Here is a 15753-nt window from a genome sequence, read left to right on the forward strand (position 1 = left end):
AAGTGACTTTGTTTTCTGTCAGTTTATTTTCGCCCCAGACACCAGCTCGAAACTGTTGAAAGTAGTTCTCATCTGTTCTATTTTCTCCACGGACGTGCAGATCGCCGTGATGTCATCTGCATAAGCGACAATGAGATCCTCGTTGCATAGGGTAAGGGAGGTATTTTGGACCCCTTTAGGAAGTGGATGAACAATTCAGCGAAAAAAGAAGGTTCCCACTTCAAAATATGGATAATTTCAGTAGGCATTACGTAGAGCAACAAGTTTTCTGTCGAAAAAGGCCAAACAGAACTCAAAATTGGTGTAATAAATACAAGAAATATCAAAACTCCTGTAGGATCTCGGGCTTCTATTTTGGACCACCTGATTTTATTTTGGACCACCAAGTGCACATATTTTGGCCCACCAAATTAAACTTCAATTGATTCATGAAACGAAAGCCACCTCAGCAAAAATTTAAAAATAATTAAAACTACGTGAAGTTTACATCTTTTCTATTCATTTTTTGAGGCAGGGAACGTTTAAAAATTACGTAACGGTACACAGTTAGAAATAAAATGTAAATTTCAATTTATTTTCATGCACATATTTGGAGCATGAAAATAAATGTAACAATCAACCAGTGTTTAATTTTACATGACTTGAAAATTGAAAGTCATGTAAAATTCAATTACGTTTAATTTTCAACTTGTCATTTAAGATAGTGGCTAGTAAATTTACATCGTTGTTTATTTTTACAATTAACCTATTTCTAGCTACCGCTTCACAGTAGGAGGAGTTCGATGTTCAATTATCACATTTTGCAGAGGGGGGGTGGGGGGCGACACAAGTTTTCTCAAACCGAAACATCCCCAAAACAGACGAAAACACAAAAAAATCTACATAAGCCCCCTGAATTTAGCTTATTTGTATGCATCATAGCGAACAAAATGTTGTACAAAGATGAAATATTGAATTATACCAACACGCCACGTACCGAAAAATGTTTTATATATATATATATATAAAAGATGTAGGGTAAACGTACCAATAGTGGTGCTGTTAGTAGCCACGCGTAGTAAAATAATTGTATAAAATTGATAAAACCACAAAATAAAACATCTGAAACGTTAATTGGTAGTTTTCATTTAAATTTACTAGGAAGAATATAAAAACCATCGTTTATTTAATTTTTTTTATAACAAATCATTTGCACCAACTTTAGGTACACGGTTGCTATTATGGTGCTAAAATTAAACATTTGTTCCTATAGTGGCGCATCCCATTGAATTCTTATGGGACCCACCACTATAGGTGCAAAGGAGAAAAAAAAAGAAAATAATTGTTTAAGATAGGTTATTGACCAAATCCACCACTATTGGCACTACCTCCACTAAGGGAGCATTTACCCTAACGTATTTTCGGTGTTGTACCAAATCTTCCATAAACTAAGCTGAATTGTACGACCAAGTTTCAGACAATTTGGCCTACAACCAGAAACTCATCTAGACACCCCATACAGCACCCCCCATCCCCCCCCCCCCCCCCCCCCCACTGTAACACCTTGACCAGAACAAACCTGACGATTATACCCTCAGTCAGACCAATCTGCACTTAGAACAGGAATTTAACCATATTTTTGCAGAACCTAAGATCACAGGGTCCAAAATTTGTCCAAAAAGAAACCGATGCTCAAACACCTTGTTTGACTCGATCAAATTTTCCTTAGAGTCAAACAGATGTTCACACTAAAATCAGCTCGGTATTTTCCCCATCTTTTTACTGAGTTCTCAAAAGCAGATTTTACTCGGTACGCACGGTTATCACTTTTATTGAATACTCTGTAAATAAGTTAACGAACTCTGCAAATGAACTATCAAAAATTACAGATGAACGGTAAACATCGTTACTGATGAACGGTAAATATTAATTACCGAGTATACCGAGGTAAATCTGCTGTTGAGAACTCAGTAAAAAGTTTAAAAAAATACAGAACTCAGTGAAATAATTACTGAGCTGGAAAATCAGAATCTTAGTGTGTTGTTTCTTGAGTTCTTCCCTTGTCATATATTGGACCCTGTATACTTGTAACCTTGGTCTCATTCGGCTCTTGTTTAATATGCTTGCTACTCAATTTTGGTTATTTGATTATTTGAACTCCAGTTTAAAAGCATCCAATCAAGTCAAGATCTCAAATGTAAACTCTCTTTTAAAACAACAATAGAAATGTGTATAATATTTAAGCCTTTTAGTCAATCATTCATTAGACAAAATCACCCTATAATCAGTTCGAATTCTTTATTTTTGATTGAACAGATTGAATAAAAATAAATTTCATTGGAGAACATCTTTTTTTTCTCCTACCGTTAACATGGACGCTCTAGAAACCGAATTCGATTTACCAAAATATGAGAATATAGGGTCTTGTACGATTTGGGCAGGTGTACCTATTTTGGGCACTTGCCGCTATAACTTAGTCAATTTCAAACCGATTGATTATAATTTTCGTATAGAGTTAGATATTGTACGTCCCTTACTCTATACAAAAATTCAAATCAATCCGTTTGAAATCGACTTAGTTATAGCGACAAGTGCCCAAAATAGGCACACCTGCCCAAGTGGTACAAGACCCTATATGCAAAAAAGAGTATTACAATCAAAATATTAATCATTTCAATGCGGAAGAACACCGTATAACAATGATTTTTTTGTAATTAATTCAAAGCAAATGACAGACCATTCAGATACTAAAAAATAGTTAATCCTATGGACAATATACGAGATTTTCGGAATGATTGTAAACATTAATGGATTTTAACAGTGTTCATTAGTTCAGAAGGCAATGCAACTTTGAATATGAGAAGATCAAATTGAATAATCTGAATCGATTGAAATGCGAATTTAGTTTAGGGCATATGTGACTTCAATGTATTATTTCAAAAAAGGTATTGACATGAAAAAATGTTCTTTTTTATTGGCTATGAAATTTATCGAGCTTACGATTAACACAAATTTATCTTTGGGCATTTATGTATAGTTAATTCATATTACAAACAGCCCGACAGACCTGACCAAACAAAACAAATGCTGTTTTAACTGCTAACGTTAAAGTTAGACAACGCAGAAATGACTTTTCTGACTTTTTGTTGCCTTTGTCCTACTCGACGTGCACCCGACTTCGACGCCACAAAAGTTATGATCTTAAGGAAGTATTCCTGGAGCAGTTCCATGAATTTTGAAACCGATTTTGTGTACATGAAATTGTGTACAAATTGGATGGCGAATAGGTCCTCTACTGCGGCAATCACATCATGAGCTCCCTCGGACAAACGTGTCCGATTTGCGTATACGTAGAATATCGTTTTATCGTTTCCGACATCTAAAAAAGAAGAAAAAATGTGATTATTACGTATTATCATTTATTTGTGTTGAAATGACGAGTACATCAAAAAGATAAAACGGAACGCACTGATTATCGACACAGTGGCAAGGATTTACAGCATTTACAGAAATGCCGAACAAAACCACATTAAGGATAAGGGCCCGAGTTAGCCCCATTTAGCGACGATCTTTCTGCTCTCATTATTTTAGCGTCAAACTTTGGTCAATTCATTCACGTTCATCACCGAACTACTGCTGATACGCAAATCATAGGGGGATTAAAAGTATGGAAAACTGTTCAGATTTTTAAGGAGAGCAAAAAATGTATTGCGGAAAGGGGCTGACAAAATCGGGTCACTTATGCATATGATCATTACGAGTGAGATTTTCCTTTTTTTCGTTAGTTTTCTAGTGTGGCATTAATTGAATACAGTAAACGTTCGCTCGGGGATCTCCAGTAACCCTAGTGGTTAAGGCTATAGATCGCCAATCCGGAGACGGCGGGTTCGATTCCCGTTCCGGTCGGGAAAATTTTGGGCATAGTGTATCATTGCCACACAATGTACAAATTCATGCAATGGCAGGCAAAGAAAGCCCATCAATTAATAACTGTGGAAGTGCTCAAAAAACAAGTTGAATAGAGGCAGGCCAAGTTCCAATGCGAACGACGAGCCATAAAGAAAAATAAGAAGAAGTAGACGTTCGCTCGGTGCAAACGATTTAACTGCAATGCTTTTTTATTGCAAGTAGGTACGCTAAGTGTAAGAATTTTACATTTATCGCACCGCTATTCGTCAAAATGAAATATCAATAGCGATGCGATGTTTTTCGTGTGCACTTTTGCTGCAATACGACGTTCTGTCAGTTGTTGCAGTTATCAAATTTCATTCGGTAAGTGAAATGTAAATATGTTGCAGTTAGCTAACGTCTACCGTATGTACAATATTCTGATTAAGAATTATTTAGTATCACCTTCACATTATATTCAAATTACACTTACCAACAGCTACCAGCACCGGTCCAGAACCGTCAATGGTGATATCGTCAATACGAGTACCAATCTATAAAAACAAAATATAAACCAAAAGTTTCAATAATCATACAATTAAAGCACTGTAAAGATTACTTACATCCTTTTGAATGATAAAATCTCCGAAGTCTTCCCCAACAAGCGAGCATAGAAATTTCAATATATCGTAATCTGATGCTGATTTACTCAAGTGGAGCTCCGATTTGCAGGTAAGCGAGTATTGCACGAGTTTTTCCCTTTTCATCATAAAATAGCGCCGCAAGTCGGTGATGTTCACACCGGTTGCCTGCTCGAAGTGGAAATTCACCAACAACCGTCGTCGTAGAACAGGAAGCTGTGAAATCATTTGCTTTGTGTCTATTTTTTCGTCCAGTTTCCATCGAATGAAGGCCTGGGTTTTAAGCAGCAGCTCCTCCGTCATCAGACTTGGGTCATCGCGTACCAGAGCCGAAACCGAACTTTTGTCACATTCACTGGCAGACTTCTGCCAGTATTCTTTCAGCGTACCCGCTCTAGCATTCCGCTTCTTTTTTAAACTCGTTACGGTGTTCGTCAAAGTTGCTTGAGGGGATTTAAAGCGATTCAAATAATTATTACGATTGATCAACTTGTATTTGATATCCACATATCCTTGGCCGGCTCCAAACCCATCGTCATCGGTATAGTCCAAAGCTGGGAACTTGTCTAAGACTTGACGTGCTGCCGTTTCCATTACATCCGATCTGATTTGCGTATCGATCATTCCACAGAGAACAGACATCCAGGCTAGAAAAAAATTCATTCAGAAAGTTGTGTAAGGATTTGAATCTTCACTTGAGTAAGGTTGCAAACCAATATACGATGACAACACTAACGCCGCCAAACACCATATTGCCACAGTCAGTGATGAATTGAAACATTTCAAGTGGTGAATTAAATTAGTATGAGAAATTAACCGATTGCAGCGCCACGCTATTGCCACTTGTGTTGCCGATGAAATATTCCTTACACAAAATTCAGATTGGACTTGGATGTCTGTTCTCTGTGATCATTCTCAGCTGATCCACAACCGTGTTCGCTAACGTAGTCACTTCGGTCTTGGCTATGCGTATTGTTACCGGAACAGGAACCCCTCGATTGTTCCGTTTGAAGTCCTCCAACGCACGCAATCGATTGAGAAGACTATCGCCAAGCTTATCCCAATTGATCTTGAAACAACGGAACTTCATTTCGGTAGATGCGTGTTTTTTCGAGCTTTTATGTAACTGTACGCTATCGGAGGAGCCACGTTTCTCGCTTGAATTCGGGGATTGATTTTCAACATCCTCTGAGCCGCCTTGTTTTTCAGGACTTATCTTTGAAAGTTGAACACCGCCATCGTTGGTTGCTTTCGAGGAATTTCCCAATTCCGCATTTCGTTGTTCAGCCGCACGTGCTTCATTCGGAACACTAACTATTTCATCTTCGAAAGTTTCCTGAGCACTATCCGCATTGGAGGCAATAGGGTCTTGTACGTCAAGTTCAGCATCCAGTAGCAGCTCTTCGTCACTGTTCAAAAATTGCACAGCAATCATTTCAGTTGCGCTCATTTGTGTGCTCGAGGGTGGTAATACATCAGCTTCGGATACGACCGACACGATTCGAGGTACAGTTACGACTTGCAACGTTGATTGATCCTGCTTCGAATCTACCACAACCGATCCTGTTACGAATACAAAAAAAAACACTAGGTTAGTAGGTTTCGGCCATACCACATAAATAAAAAGTAAGCAGTAAGTGCACTGAAGTTTTTTTTTCGATGGTAAGGCCGGAACAAATCTCATTTTATCCTTTTGTCACAGTGCTCGTTGACCCAAGCAATTGGGTTAAATCGAATTTGTTAGGATTTTTTCTGGACGACTCTAATTTCAACTTAAAATTTTAAAATTTCTTGTTTAGTTTATTGGCAATTGCATACCCATTTCTAACCGGAAAAAATGTATTTATCCGTTCCTAACCATCGCTAATTGCTGCTAATTTATTTTTTTAGATAAACAGGGAATCCCTGAAGGAACTCCTGGAGGAATCCCTGAAGGAACATCTGGAGGAATCGCCGAAGGAACTCCTGGAGGAATCCCTGAATGAACTCCCGGAGGAATCCCTGAAGAAACTCTTGGAGGAATCCCTGAAGGAACTCCTGGAGGAATCCCTGAAGGAACTCCTGGAGGAATCCCTGAAGGAACTCCTGGGGGAATCCCTGAAGGAACTCCGAAGAAATTCCTTGAGAAATCTCTGAAGGAACTCCTGGAGGAATTCCAGAAGGAACTCCTGGAGGAATCCCTGAAGGAAATGCTGGAGGAATTCCTGAAGGAACTCTTGGAGGAATCCCTGAAGGAACTACTGGAGGAATCCCTGAAGGAACTCTGAAGAAATTCCTTGAGAAATCCCTGAAGGAACTCCTGGAGGAATCCCTGAAGGAACTCCTGGAGGAATCCCTGAAGGAACTACCGGAGGAATCCCTGAAGGAACTCTTGGAGGAATCCCTGAAAAAACTCCTACAGGAATCCCTGAACGAACTCCTGGAGGAATCCCTGAAGGAACTCCTGGAGGAATCCCTGAAGGAACTCCTGGAGGAATCTCTGAAGGAACTCCTGGAGGAATCCCTGAAGGAGCTTCTGGAAGAATCACTGAAGGAACTCCTGGAGGAATCCCTGAAGGAACTCCTGGAGGAATCCCTGGAGGAATCCCTGAAGGAACTCCTGGAGGAATCCCTGAAGGATCTCCTGGAGGAATCCCTGAAGGAACTCCTGGAGGAATCCCTGAAGAAACTCTTGGAGGAATCCCTGAAGGAACTCTTGGAGGAATCCCTGAAGGAACTCTGGAGGAATATCTGAAGGAACTCCTGGAGGAATCCCTGAAGGAACTCCTGGAGGAGTCCCTGAAGGAACTCTGAAGAAATTCCTTGAGAAATCCCTGAAGGAACTCCTCAAGGAATTCCAGAAGGAACTCCTGGAGGTATCCCTGAAGGAATTGCTGGAGGAATTCCTGAAATAACTCCTGGAGGAATCCCTTAAGAAACTCCTGGAGGAATTCCTGAAGGAACTTTTGGAGGAATCCCTGAAGGAACTCCTGGAGGAATCCCTGAAGGAACTCTGAAGAAATTCCTTGAGAAATCCCTGAAGGAACTCCTGGAGGAATCCCTGAAGGATCTCCTGGAGGAATCCCTGAAGGAACTCCTGGAGGAATCCCTAAAGGAACTCTTGGAGGAATCCCTGAAAAAACTCCTGGAGGAATCCCTGAAAGAACTCCTGGAAGAATATCTGAAGGAACTCCTGGAGAAATCCCTGAAGGAGCTTCTGAAAGAATCACTGAAGGAACTCCTGGAGGAATCCCTGAAGGAACTTCTGGAGGAATCGCCGAAGGAACTCCTGGAGGAATCCCTGAATGAACTCCCGGAGGAATCCCTGAAGAAACTCTTGGAGGAATCCCTGAAGGAACTCCTGGAGGAATCCCTGAAGGAACTCCTGGAGGAATCCCTGAAGGAACTCCTGGGGGAATCCCTGAAGGAACTCTGAAGAAATTCCTTGAGAAATCCCTGAAGGAACTCCTGGAGGAATTCCAGAAGGAACTCCTGGAGGAATCCCTGAAGGAAATGCTGGAGGAATTCCTGAAGGAACTCTTGGAGGAATCCCTGAAGGAACTCCTGGAGGAATCCCTGAAGGAACTCTGAAGAAATTCCTTGAGAAATCCCTGAAGGAACTCCTGGAGGAATCCCTGAAGGAACTCCTGGAGGAATCCCTGAAGGAACTACCGGAGGAATCCCTGAAGGAACTCTTGGAGGAATCCCTGAAAAAACTCCTACAGGAATCCCTGAACGAACTCCTGGAGGAATCCCTGAAGGAACTCCTGGAGGAATCCCTGAAGGAACTCCTGGAGGAATCTCTGAAGGAACTCCTGGAGGAATCCCTGAAGGAGCTTCTGGAAGAATCACTGAAGGAACTCCTGGAGGAATCCCTGAAGGAACTCCTGGAGGAATCCCTGAAGGAACTCCTGGAGGAATCCCTGGAGGAATCCCTGAAGGAACTCCTGGAGGAATCCCTGAAGGATCTCCTGGAGGAATCCCTGAAGAAATTCCTTGAGAAATCCCTGAAGGAACTCTTGGAGGAATCCCTGAAGGATCTCCTGGAGGAATCCCTGAAGGAACTCCTGGAGGAATCTCTAAAGGAACTCTTGGAGGAATCCCTGAAAAAACTCCTGGAGGAATCCCTGAAAGAACTCCTGGAAGAATATCTGAAGGAACTCCTGGAGAAATCCCTGAAGGAGCTTCTGGAAGAATCACTGAAGGAACTCCTGGAGGAATCCCTGAAGGAACTCCTGGAGGAATCCCTGAAGGAACTCCTGGAGGAATCCCTGGAGGAATCCCTGGAGGAATCCCTGAAGGAACTCCTGGAGGAATCCCTGAAGGAACTCCTGGAGGAATCCCTGAAGGAACTCCTGGAAGAATTCCTGAAGGTACTCCTGGAAGAATCCCTGAAGGATGTCCTGGAGGAATCCCTGAATGAACTCCTGGAGGAATCACTGAAGGAACTCCTGGATGAATCATTGAAGGAACTCCTGGAGGCATCCATGACGGAACTCCTGGAAGAATCCCTAGAGGACCTCCTGGAAGAATCCCTGAAGGAACTCTATGAACTGGGCTGAGCTGATGCCAAAAAAAAACCTCAATACTTGGCTAAATATAGATTGAATAACATGTCGAACTTTGGCCAAAAATGTAATTGCTTCCATTTAAAGTTTTTTTTTATTTTTTTTAACGAGATCGTTGACGTTAAATCAACGCTATGCGTTAACGGTCACATTGATCAACGCGCCTGAACAATCAACGTGAAATTTGTTGATCGTTACAGTTAACGTTAACGACCTAACATAACGGCGTTAATCGTTGATTAACGTTAACAACCATGGTTGAAACGCCAAACTTTTTTGGGTGCTGCAATATTCAGTATGAGTGTTGCAATATGCGATTCCATTTTATGGCGGGTAGTGTATGCTTAAACTGGTGGGAACATATTGTGGAGGGACAATTTTTTTTTGCAGGGGGTCGAATACGATGCAAAAGATACAACAACTTTTTGGTAAACTGCAATTACCACTACAATTGCTAATACCACGGAGCGATTACCCTACATCCAATAAAAGAAGGAAGGAAGGAAAGGCTGTGGAGAGGTTTTGTATCGTAGTTAAAGCAGAAGCGGATGTCGAAGCGGAGGCGCAAGGCCACTAATCTCTACTTTGAGTCTTACAAGCCAGTGGTAAGTGGTAACTATGTTGCAACCATCAATTTCGTGTGCCTCTCTAAACCTCGGGGTCGAAGGAGCAGTATCTTTATTTATGGCTAAATGGGGCTGCAATGTTTTTAACTGCAAGTTCGGTAAGTGCAACAATTTTGCAGTTATCGCACCGCTATCCGTCATAATGTAGGGCCCATATAGCCGAGGCGGTAAACGCACGGGTATTCAGCATGACCATGCTGAGGGCGACGGGTTCGATTCCCGTTCGGTCCAGGATCTTTTCGTAAAGGAAATTTCCTTGACTTCCTTGGGCATAGAGTATCTTCGTGCCTGCCACACGATATACGCATGCAAAATGGTCATTGGCAGAGGAAGCTCTCAGTTAATAACTGTGGAAGTGCTCATAGAACACTAAGATGAGAAGCAGGCATTGTCCCAATGAGGACGTTACGCCAAGAAGAGAGAGAGTGGGGCTAGTACGGGAACAGGTAGTCGAACCTGTTAGCACAGACAAACAGACGTAACACCTTGAACGATTTTCATGGGAATCCATCGCCCAGTTCGCACTATCATCACCTGGTGTAAAAGTTGCACGAATCACTGTGTTGTGCAATATCGCCAACAGAAGGCGCTAGTGTGAAACGTCAAACGCTTAAGGCCCGTTTAGACTATCTGATTTGTCGGTCTGATTTGAGTGACTGCTCGAAAAAAATGTATGAAATCGTAAACAAAGGTCACTCAAATCGCTCGAATCAGACCAAAAAATCAGATAGTCTAAACGGGCCTTTAGAAAAACGATGCGCGCGCCTCTGGTTGTGAAAGCCAAAACAATAAAAATTTGAAGTGATCGTTAAATGCGTGGTCGATGGAAATTTCGCGAATGTTACGTCTGTTTGTCTGTGCTGTTACCCTTAGTATGGTTTGTCTGAACACCTGCGCGTTTATCGCTTTGACTGGACTTGGACACTTGAGGAAATTGCGCCCAACACAGTAGCATAAGTTTCAACGCGGTATAAGAAAACAAGTAGACCATTTCAGTCCTCTTGTAAATTGTCCCTAGGTACATTTCCAAATTTCTGACAATTCATAAGAAATGCTGACTATAAAATCTACCAGCTATGGCGTACGTGGAGTGTTGGACTTACTTACTCAATGTTCGACGTACTACTTTGTCGGTGGTACTGCTGTGCTGTCCAATGACAAAGGGTTCATTTTTCTCCTAATGTTATCTACTTCGCCTTTTCACTTTGGACTATGCAGGAATTTTACCCACAGTAACAGGTACATCGATTCATGGACCATCTGTTAGAACATAATCCGCCATCTGTTGGTGTTGATAGCATTTTTTAATTTGCATATAATTGGTGAATTGTGTGTATTACTGACCTGATTCAAAAGCCTTTTATAATTTCAGTTAAGTTTTTCTAAAATAACTGCTTCAACTATTAAAAATAATAATATTCGGTACTAAAGGTACTAAATAAAAAAAACAAAAGTTTCTCACAAGACTTTCTTGCACAACACAGAAGCTGTCACATTCTAGTGCAACATGTGCGAAGCACCTAGTTCACTATTTAAAACCACCAACACTGAAAAACTAAAGTATCCAAATTTACTTAAATGATGTTGAAAAAACAATTCTAGAAGAACATTTGAAAAGGGCCTATCTGCTTTGCGTAAACAAACATGTTTTTGTTTCTGTAGGGCCTATCTGCATCCACCCACGCACATTTACTAGCGCCCAGGACATCCTGTCTACCATGATTCCAATGCATTGCTATAGGCCGTGTCAGGGGCCTGATGTTAAGGCAGTGGATTGTTCCAAAGTTGATTTTTTTAACAAGTTTGACGTCCCCTCTTTATGTTAAGACCGTCAAACATACAACATTAATAAATTATTCCAGTGAAATGCGCATTTGAAAATACGCATCGATGTTGCCTATTATGGACACCACCGGGGTCCATTATAGGATTATTTACAAATATCTTGGCGCCTATAGTGGACCCCCCATTTGATTTCCATGTTAGCTGTCACGCCGCCGACGGTGCCTATAGTGGACCCTTTTGAGTGTTTATTATGTTTCCCAGCGGGGCAGCACGGACGTCAACCACGAATAGATTATCCGTAGTCCACATGAATTTGACATGTTTGGGCAATTGACACTTTTGGGCACTCTGACAGATCTGAGATGTGCACGACATTTGCGAATTAGTCATTACCACAAGTTATTACTTAAGTAAAACGTGTAAAACTAGCAAAGGGTTATCCAAATTTTAGCGTGCAATCGTTCGAAATTACACGACAACGCGAAGATAGCAAATAAATCAGTAAGAAATTGTGTATTGCATCAATTTTCAGCACAAACAATTTTGAACGTGTTTTTGTTGTGAGCTACGGTGATTTTGCCTTTCGCTGCCCCCCTGATGTTTCCAGTTCAAAACCGAATTAGCGACATTTTTTCTTTGACTTCTGCTGCTTTTGCCATGCGTTAAAAACAATGTCGGAAGTGGGGCGCTGTATTGTACACCTGGTGCTCTATAGAGATAAGTGACATTTCAACACACGAACACTAGCGTGAATTTTTCCATATATGGAATATTAATAATAATATTTTCATATGCAATCTGAATAGCCTTTTATTCGGCGTGTATTTTTGTGTATACACAAAAATACACGCCGAATAAAAGGCTATTCAGATTGCATATGAAAATATTACCCAATTGATTTGGGTAAAACGGCTAAATAATGATAAAACTAACAACCGCGGTGAGAGTGCACATATTTTCCTCCAAGTTTCATAACTACATCTACAAAAGAGACACGCACACATTTGAACGTGATTACCACTATACAGCGCCCCACTTCCGACATTGTGTTTAACGCAAGGCAAAAGCAGCGGAAGTCAAAGAAAAAATGTCGCTAATTCGGTTTTGAACTGGAAACATAATACATTTATTAAATAGTTAAAATAACCGATTGTTGCGGCCACTGGGTCATTTGTTTGCCAGGAACTGCTGTGTAGCAATGTAATAAATGTTCCCCCGGTGGATGTTGCCTGGAAACAGTTGATTTGGGCATTTATATTTGAGTTTTTCTGAAGGGGGTCCACTATAGGCGCAGGGTCCACTACTAGCACACAACCCCTACATCTATTCTTGTGTCATTGAAACGAAAAGCATGTTGAAAATTTCGAAACCGTGAAATACGAATACGAATAGGAAGTGTGATGGAAAATTTGCATCGATTTTTCTCAATGTTTACGTTCAGGGGATAGGCCCTTTTCAAATGTAACGCGAGATGTGGAGAATTTTCAATCAGCTGGCTTTGACGTTTGAGTTTGTTTTGATCTTTTGAATGAGCCTCTGGTACGAATTTGCCCTGTCCTGCTCACTCACACAGAACATTTTGAAAACAGCGCGCGAGCACTGTGCGAGCTTTTTTCAAATTTTCTGTGGGAGGGAGTGAGCAGTAAGCCAGATTCGTGCAGAGGCTAATGATTGTAATCATTCTTGGTCTGTTTACGTAATGCGCAATTTTTGAACGATTTCCGATACCGGATACCGCAAGTTGTTTGATTACCGTTATCTGTTCCACGGGCGCAGAAAATGAAATGAGTAGACGGAGGATTATTTTCCGATAGCTTGCAGCAACAGCGGCTTGAAACAAGGTAAGTAAAATTAGCTTAATTGCCAGTGCACAGACTTGTACAGAAGCAATAATTTGTAAATGCTTTTTGGTTGTCCACAGGGGTACATGCACAAGGCAGCTTTTCCTGGCCGTCAGGCCATTCATCCGAGATACGAATTTTTGTCGAAGAACGTGGAGTTTACGGACCTGTGCCAAGAGGGCATTATATTTATTGGCCCGCCACCTAGTGCGTTCCGGGATATTGGAATCAAGAGTCCTTCGAAGCATATTATCATGAGTGCTGATGATCAAGGTAGTTTGCGGTGGCGGTGGAAAGGATATGCAGATTGCCGAGATGGAAGCGGATTTCTTCACGGCGCTGCAGTCGGCGAGAACTGATGTTGGTGCTGGCTGCTGGAGAATGTTCGTTCGCCAAGGCATGTGGAAGTGCAGGTATTTGCCGATCACCATTGAAATGTGGTTTATCTTTATGAGCAGGATTGCTCAGTTCAGAAACGCCATCAGATGATCATCAAAAAAGCGCCTTCTCCGGAATTGTCGGAAGAGCTGCGGGTTCGGCTGCGGATTAAGCGACCAAGGCCGTGAATTACATCGGTGCCGGAACCGTAAAATTCAGAACTAGACAAGGAGAATTTGTTGTTCCACTTCATGGAGATGAATAGACGTCATCAGGTGAAACATCCGATTACGCAAATGATCACCGGAATGAATCTGGTTGAGTGGCAGATTATGGTTGCTTCCGGAGAAGCCCTTTCGGTGACGCAGGAGCAAATCCGCAAGACCGGCCATGCGTTCGAAGATCTAGCGAGCGGATTCCTACCAGGAGCTGGTCCGCCTCTCGGCGCCAGATCACTGCCAAAGTGGAAACCGGTGTACGGCAAGGAGATGAAGTGTCCATGCATTACAATCAAATGATTTGGTCTTGTGGGTCGAGAACCGCCCGAGTGCCTTCCAGCTGCTGATCGGACTGTTGCGAAACTGTCAAATCGCTGGACTTCAAACGTGGACTTCCTGGTCGATTTCGCTTGCCATGGGCATTTCCAAGCGGCGGATGTTCACACCGGCTTCATCGATCAGCATATGACCACCTTGTTCCAGGTGTTAACAGTTTCCAACGAAACCTAGATGGCACTGGCTTCGTCCTAAATGAAAATTTCAGCACCCGGAAGTCGCTGTCTCGGTTGAACCCGTTCGATCGGGAGCTGAACTTCCGACCCTGTTATATTCCGAACCAAAACTTCCATCTGTAGGTGGATGAGAAAGCGCACTAGATGGAGGTAAAATCCAATGGAGCAGGCATTGAAGTTCGTGTCGATGGAGGCACCTACTTGAACGTAAATGCCACTAGAAAACCGCACGAGAACCGGTTCCTGCTGCGGAATAGCATCGATGGACACGTAGCTTGCTTCAACACGGCGATTGAAAGCGGTTCCATCGCTTTGTATGATGATAGTGGCCCAAGTAGTGGCCTCACTCCCGCGAAGTAATCCAGCTCAAATTTGTACCTGTCGAAAGTGCCATGGAGGAAGCCAATGTCGGTACCGTTATCTTTCCCATACCGAGAGTGTTCGATAAGTTGTTTATTAAGCCGAGATATTCCGTCAAATTCGATACTCCGCTGGCCGGGCTGATTGCCATGAACAAGGAACGCGGCCTCAAGGCAGCCATGGACGGAGTGGTCAAGGTCGTGCCTAACGCCGAGTGATCTAACGTGCAGAAGGAGCCGTTTTGATAGCATTCGAATCGAGCTAGGGGAAAAAGGAGCAGACAACTGCCGAATTGTGATACAGTTGTGCATTTACAATCAATAGTAACAGCTGTGGTAACAGGGTAACAGTGACAAATCGTGCATTTATTAGAAATATTTAGTTATTTTCTATTATAGGATAGAAAACGAGTAAAACAGTAAAAAATATGTTACGACGGGGATAAAAAAATACATGTTTGAGTACTATTAACCCTTGAACAGAAAACAAGCAAATTCAAAATATTTCATGGATGTATCTTATCTTTTTCTAAGGTTTAACTTACCTGAACCTTCTAAGGCGGAACTCTGATTCGCGTACTGTGACGAGGATGGTGTCCATGTTTCATTTTCTGCTGACAGCATTAGAAGTTGGTTTTCGAATGCGGAAAGTGCAAGGTCGGTTACTATTCTGCATCCATCAGCTTCGGTGTATACAGCTTGAAGATTCTTACAGAATGCTCCTGAACCTTTAAATTTGATAAGAATGAAGATTTTGATTATTTGATTATATTTTCTCGCCCAATACATTACTTAAGACCCCATTACTTATGTATAAACATTTGCCTAAGCAGGTCGACATCAATCCGAGGTTCGTTTTGTTTGGCCAAATATTTATCACGTGTAATGAGTTCTAAAGAAGAATTGAAGCAAATAATAATCTTACCTTGTTCTAATAAACTGGCAATGGTGGGATGAGCTGGCAGGGCCAAACGATTGA

At 41.8% G+C, this 15753-nt stretch overlaps 1 protein-coding gene and 1 pseudogene across 2 annotated transcripts; one reads left to right on the top strand and one right to left on the bottom strand.

The window, feature by feature from the left end:
* Nucleotides 1-3041: 3041 nt before the first annotated feature.
* Nucleotides 3042-15469, bottom strand: LOC109423728 (uncharacterized). Of its 2 annotated transcripts, XM_062845602.1 has the most exons (5): nucleotides 15320-15469; nucleotides 5424-6071; nucleotides 4491-5134; nucleotides 4361-4421; nucleotides 3042-3358 (listed from the first exon to the last, which is right to left on the bottom strand). In XM_062845602.1, the coding sequence occupies exons 1-5, from the start codon at nucleotides 15396-15398 to the stop codon at nucleotides 3072-3074; spliced, it is 1719 nt and encodes a 572-aa protein (XP_062701586.1). In that variant the 5' UTR covers nucleotides 15399-15469; the 3' UTR covers nucleotides 3042-3071. The 2 variants fall into 2 exon arrangements, 1 of the variants encoding a protein (XP_062701586.1); XR_009996222.1 differs by lacking the exons at nucleotides 4361-4421; nucleotides 4491-5134; nucleotides 5424-6071; nucleotides 15320-15469 and adding exons at nucleotides 10789-10963; nucleotides 11026-11192 and having other exon boundaries at nucleotides 3221-3358.
* LOC109423668 (methylcrotonoyl-CoA carboxylase subunit alpha, mitochondrial-like) lies at nucleotides 13275-15040 on the top strand (annotated as a pseudogene).
* Nucleotides 15470-15753: the final 284 nt, after the last annotated feature.

This window comes from Aedes albopictus, chromosome 1, assembly GCF_035046485.1.
Source record: "Aedes albopictus strain Foshan chromosome 1, AalbF5, whole genome shotgun sequence".
Classification (NCBI taxonomy): Eukaryota; Metazoa; Arthropoda; class Insecta; order Diptera; family Culicidae; genus Aedes; species Aedes albopictus.

Bases quoted from the DNA above. Each gene is read 5' to 3' on its own strand.
- LOC109423728 (XM_062845602.1), bottom strand. From the start codon at position 15,398: ATGCTGTCAGCAGAAAATGAAACATGGACACCATCCTCGTCACAGTAC. The intron at 5,135-5,423 runs GAATGATCACAG...CTGTTCTCTGTG, and splicing joins CACGGTTGTGGATCAGCTGA to GAATGATCGATACGCAAATC. The intron at 3,359-4,360 runs GTAAGTGTAATT...CTTCTTTTTTAG, and splicing joins ACCGGTGCTGGTAGCTGTTG to ATGTCGGAAACGATAAAACG.